Source organism: Sinocyclocheilus rhinocerous, unplaced genomic scaffold (assembly GCF_001515625.1).
Source record: "Sinocyclocheilus rhinocerous isolate Xijiao unplaced genomic scaffold, SAMN03320098_v1.1 scaffold60, whole genome shotgun sequence".
Classification (NCBI taxonomy): domain Eukaryota; kingdom Metazoa; phylum Chordata; class Actinopteri; order Cypriniformes; family Cyprinidae; genus Sinocyclocheilus; species Sinocyclocheilus rhinocerous.
Window position 1 is genome coordinate 136,284 of NW_015656173.1, and position 6,273 is coordinate 142,556.

Sequence of the window (6,273 nt, forward strand, 5' to 3'; positions counted from 1 at the left end):
TTATATATATATATATATATATATATATATATATATTATCTTATATAATTAAAATGTATATAATTTTATTCACAACAATAAAACAAAAACAGGATATGTCAATTAGCTAGGGAAAATTTGAATTTTTATTTTAAGTCATTATTGTAAGTTTATTGTAAGTCATATTAATTGTCTACAAATTATAAATAAGTAAATAACTAAATGAATATCAAAAAATTAAAATAAAAAAGAAAACTTTCTAAAATATATGAACACACATTTAAAATAATTTGACATACCCTAAATTTAGGATATGTCAACTTGCAATGTCTCTCTCTCTCTGTATATAAATAAACATATTTATTATAGAGAAGTGTTATTATTATATAAATATTATAAATTTTACATATACATGTGAGTGTATGTATCAATTATAATATTTCTATAATAATAATATCTTATAATATATTATATATATATATATATAATAAAAAAAACATGATTATATTTTATTCACAAAAAAAGTTAACTTGCCAATTACCATTATGGTTTTGAATTAACCCAGGAAAGATTTTAAACAAATGACTCTTTTTTTTGCCAATTTTCATTCAAATTTTCATAGGTAAGGGTATATATCGAAAAAGTCATTAACATTGTTTTAAATACTGTTTTTGTTTCTTTTTAAATTGCAAAATGAGTCATAGCTTGGCATCTTTCAGGCAAATATTTATTGTGCCCACGAAAACATACTTGAAATATTCTTCTGAAGTTCAAAGGGATTGAATCTCATCAGAGAATATAAGAGTACGTCTTAACCCCTGTGGAGTGGCGCTGGTCTTACGCCCAGATTGACTAGCAGAAGGACTCACCCCACATGAACTGCATCACGTGACCATTAAGGCAACCACACTGGCAGACGGGTCAGGCCTTTGGGGAGATTACTGCTAGCATGCAGCTTTAAAAAGCCAGACAGACACCCCCACCCTTCTCCTTAATACCCAAACCTGCGTACCACGACCCCTCATACAGCTTTCTCTCAGTGTGCCGCATCTGAAGGCATTCATCAATCCTTCAACCTCCAGAAATATCTAAAAGAACACCAGCGGAATGTTTGTTCTGAAAAGGCTTTAAACTCAATTCTACCTGAACATGGAAACATTTAGACCAGGGGTGTCCAAACTACGGCCCGTGGATGAATTTTAAGCGGCCCGCAGCTGTCTTAATAGTCTATGTTATATATGGCCCGCCAAGCATAATTTACAAAATAGGCCTATGCAGTTTCAAAATGTCAACACAAGATGGCAGCACTACATTTTAGACCAGATGTAGCAGTAAAACGCGAGTGATATCAATTTGATAACTCATATGCGCTCTCATTTCTTTAGCGCACGCGAATTCCTAAACGCGTCAAAAGCGGAAGAGCGCGACTCGTTTGAACCGCGCTGCACGGACCGTTTTTAGCTCTGCCTAAAGACATCCGGCCCCCCAGTGTTTCCACATCGTCGAATCCGGCCCTCTTTAGGAAAAGTTTGGACACCCCTGATTTAGAGTTTCCTAGGTTTAACATAAGGATCTTAAGTCTATCAAAGTGGATGCATAATTTGACTGTTGTTTTTATCTCAGTTCACATTTTCTTGTCCTTTAATTTCAAAGGGGTTATCATGTTGTGTGAGTTTGTTTGTGGAAGTGGCTCTCTGAGGTCAGGCCAGGGTCTGATCTCGCAGAGCAGACAAAAGCACCAGGATGTTCCTGAACAAAAGGCCACTTCCTGAAAGATGTCTGGGTTCTCTGTCGCTATGCAAACAGTAGCTGGCTACTGGCTAAAAAAAACACATTTATAGCATTTGAACCTTTATCATTACATCTGAATTTGGTTTTATGTCAGCCATAAGTAACTTTGTTCAAAAGTTTGGGGGCAGTAAGACTTTCTTTCTTTCTTTGAAAGAAAGTAATAATGGGAGTCATGGCTGCTAAAAACTCAGCATTGCCATAAAAAGAATAAATTACATTTTAAGATATATTAAAATAGAAAAGAGTTATTTTAAATTGTAATAATATTTGACAATACTCCTGTTTTTACTATGTTTTGTTCAAATAAATGCAGTCTTGATGTTTTCTTTCAAAAACATTATTGACCCCAAACTTTTAAACAGTAGTGTACATCAACTTTTTCTGAAACATGTATTTTCAAAATGTAAAACGACAAAACAAAGAGTTTTTTTTGTCGTTACAGCTTTAAAGATTCTTATAGGTTAAGGCTGCTAACTTCGACTTCTCAATACAAGTCACATACTGGACTGCAGACGTGTGTGTTTAACACTGCTACATGTCAAACAGATCATTTCAAGTAGCTGACTGCAGATAGAAGAATTAGACCGTGAAGCCGCCAAGCTAGCCTAGTGCCGTGATGCATGCGCTGGCCTAGACAAACAGGCCTATAGTTCTGTTGGAGAATGCTGGTGTTTAGATATTAATATCAGCCAATGATAAATTCCTACCAGTCACCCGCACTCAAACCCACATGGCTTCATTTTTTTCTGTGGAACACAAAACTAGACATTTTGAAGAATCATGCAGATGTTTTTCCATAGTTCATGAAATCGGCATCAAAAAAAGCATGATAATACTAATCCATGTGACTCGTGCAATATATTCCAAGTATTACAAACAGACAGTCAAGTTATCAAGTTATAATATAAATACTTAAAAGTATTATATATTTTATATTATAATATTTTAGTTATAGTAAAAATGACTAAAATTGAAATAAAAATTAATTCAATCTATACAGAGATATATTAACAAATAATAAAAATGTTAAAAAATCACAAAATTACTAATACTTAATAAAATTAAAATGAGATCTTAAAATATAAATAGGAAAGCTAATCTAGTATATCATTAAATACCATATTTGAATATGCAGTAAATAACACTAAAACAACATTGATTCACTAAAAACACCACGGTCAAAATAAAAAGAAATGATCCTTCAAAAATTTCCAGGAAAAAAAGGTTTGGAATGACATGAAAGCAAGTTAATGACATTATTTTCATTTGTTTCAGGTGAACTATTCATTTAAACTTAATGCTAAATTACTAAGTGATATTACTTTAATAAAAATAAACAATGTATTTCTATTAAATAAACAAGAGGAAAATATATTTAACATCTGATTTTCACTTTACGATCAACAGACTCGGTTCATACAAAACTACAATATAACATCCTCTTTTTTATTTCTCTGTGACAATTTCAAGTGAAAGATCCTGGTGTGAAGATATATTTGATTCCCGGAGCATGTCTGCGCATGATGTGTTCCCATCAGTACAGCCACCGCCATGTCTATCTGCATCAGTGCTTTCTGATTTCTTTATGCATTTCTCCTCTTTTTTTCTGACACCCGTCCTCTTTCCAGTCCTTCCTCTGTCACCGTTTGTCTCTGTGTCTCAAAGTATGCCATTACTGTCTCCATCTGTCCATCAAGATAGCTTTATGGATATCTCTCTTTTCTTTTAGACCGCTTCCTTTCTCTCCGTTTTCACTCTCGGGAATGAGTCAGCAGCGCTCGAGATGTCTGACTTATGTTACACATTCGATGGTGTGACAATATGGTAATACAAATTAGCCGGCTTCTCAAATTTCTCGGCCAGATGAGGCACATGCCACACCAGGGCCACCCAAATGCTTTCATAGCGAGACCTAACGCTGCTGGTCAGACTGACCACCTCATGGCCATCTGTGTGTGTGTTGAGTTATCAGTATCCACCCGCTGGCCCCCTCCTCCCCGTTTCCCACAAGACCCCACGCTGTCACAACAGACATTTAGCAGCTTTCACGCTAAAGGGCCACAGGGGGCTTCCTTCCTTCCTTCTCCACTTCCTCCCTTCGTTTTCCGCTTCCCCACTGTCTGTTTCGCTACATTTTGTGGGATGCCCTATACAACGCCCTCTTTAACTTCATTTCACGGCTAATTATAGACAAAAACAAGACAGCGCAAGAGGTGAATCTCACAATGGCTCTTAAGAGGGGAAAAACACACAGGAAAACAAAGTCTAAGGGGCAGGATGTAAAAATAGAAAATGCCAGGATGCATTAAAAATGTTGTGCGGGATAATTATAGTTCAGGGCCATTTTATCTTTTTAGATGGATGCTAAGAAAACAGGAAGTAGGGCAGAGGTGCAGCTAAATGGGCTGCCCAATAGAGCGCGAGGTGAGCGATTCCCACAGCAGCGCTAGAAAAACAAACAGGTTCCAAGAGGATCAGAGCATCCGAGGAAATTCAAACACACGGGGATGGAGTATGGGGAGGTGCTTTCTCATGCCGCTTGTTTAGCAGTGCGCAGTGGCACCATCACAGAAAGTACATCACAAGAGCTTTTGAAGTTCGTATAAATTCAAAATGTCTTTAACTATTAACTTTCTTAGTATGTTAATGAATTTTCCAAAGAAATTCCGTAACAGTAACAGTAAAGACATTTATAATGTTACAAAAGATTTATATTTCAAATAAATGCTGTTCTTTTGAACTTTCAGTTTATCAAAGAATCCTGAAAAAAAAAAAAAACGTATCATGGTTTCCACAAAAATATTAAGCAGCACAACTGTTTTCAAATCTGATAATAATAAGAAACGTTTCTTGAGCACTAAATCAGCATATTAGAATGATTTCTGAAGGATCATGTGACACTGAAGACTGGAGTAATGATGCTGAAAATTCAGCTTTGCTATCACAGGAATAAATTACATTTTAAAATATATTAAAATAGAAGAAAATCATTTTAAATATAATACTATTTCACAAATTACTATTTTAATATATAAATGCAGCATTGGTGAGCATAAGATACCTCTTTTAGAACATTTTTATACGCCACCTCATAGGGCTGTCGCGATAACCGTAATATTGTAATACCGCGCTATTGACGAGCCAACCGCAGAAACCGCAGTGTTCACGTTTTTTTTTTTTTTTTTTTCATAAGGCTGTGGCCTTCTTTCTGTTTTATCTGTTTTAACTGTGCATTGAATGTTAAATAAATTAATAATGATACAAGAGGTTTGTCATTTTCCCGCGAACTGTTTGTATCTGGGGTTTCGTTGATTTTGAATACTGAAACGATGGCAGGCGCTCTCGTCCAAAAACCTAATGTCACGTCGCCAGTTTGGGAACATTTCGGCTTTCAACCCAATGAAAAGGGAGAGCCAGCAAATTTAGATGAACCGATATGCAAAATTTGCTGCAAAAAGGTCCCTGTGACACGCAGCAATACATCTAATTTGAGGTGTCATCTCGCTAACAACGCGGTAAAACCGCATATCGCGCTATTGAGCCACCCATAATAACCGCAAGGGAATTTTCACCTCAGAAATCTTTTCTGCTGACGTAACCAAAATTGTATGGAAAGGAAAAATATTAACCAATAATCAATTGAACAATAATATGAAACCATGAAAACTGAATCAAATACCCATGGAATTGCCCACTGAGAAATAGGTCACGTTACAGAAGTTAAAGGTGTTGAGAATGCCGTCACACTGTCTTTAAAGCAAAACTGACATCTAGTCTGTTGACGTATGCTGATCTAGTCTAAAGTCATTGCAAACTCAAACCTGGAAAAATACTAAATCACTGATACAAACCGTCTTAATCTGTTAATTGGTAAAATATATGCTGGACATTGTCAAACACTGATAAACAAACATAAATCTTCAAAAACAGAGTACAAGATGATGATGATGAAGAAGATATATACAGAAACCAAAGCAAAGAGAAAGCATTCTGACCATCGAATGACTGCCAACAACTTGCGATTTTGATTAAAGTAATTGATCTTAAAATGTATTTACTGTAAATGTAAAAACACAAGAAATGCATGAGGAACTTACCATGGTGTGCCATATATTCGAAAGCCCTTGACGGTGACGTCAGAGTCCTGCAGGTAAACACAGTTTGTCAGGAGAGACTGAACATCGTCAAAGTCCTCTGGTTTCAACTTGGCCACGGAGGGAAAGCGATAGTAATCCTGCTTGACCAGCTCCGCCATGAAATCCTTATCGAAGGTCAGCTCATGATTCCCCGCGATCACCACTTTAAACTCGTACGGAAGTCCACCTGCAACACCATAAAAAACAAACATGTTAAAACAGAACATTAACCCTTTTCCCCATAAGCAATTTTCATATTTAACACAAAACAAATTTTGGCAACTAAATTATTCAGAACAGAAGAGATATTTCACAACATGATAAAAGAAACCAATGCTCAAATAATAAACTATTTTACACACATATA

At 35.7% G+C, this 6,273-nt stretch overlaps 1 protein-coding gene across 2 annotated transcripts in view; it reads right to left on the reverse strand.

The window, feature by feature from the left end:
* The window catches only part of LOC107719787 (metallophosphoesterase MPPED2-like), a 67,824-nt gene that overhangs the window by 28,633 nt on the left and 32,918 nt on the right, over window positions 1-6,273 (reverse strand). For both annotated transcript variants that reach the window (XR_001637547.1, XM_016527303.1), the window contains exon 4: window positions 5,868-6,093. Coding sequence is in view for 1 of the 2 variants with exons in the window: in XM_016527303.1 (XP_016382789.1) it covers window positions 5,868-6,093 (226 nt within the window). In the remaining variant the exon portion in view is untranslated. The remainder of the gene's footprint in view (window positions 1-5,867; window positions 6,094-6,273) is intronic.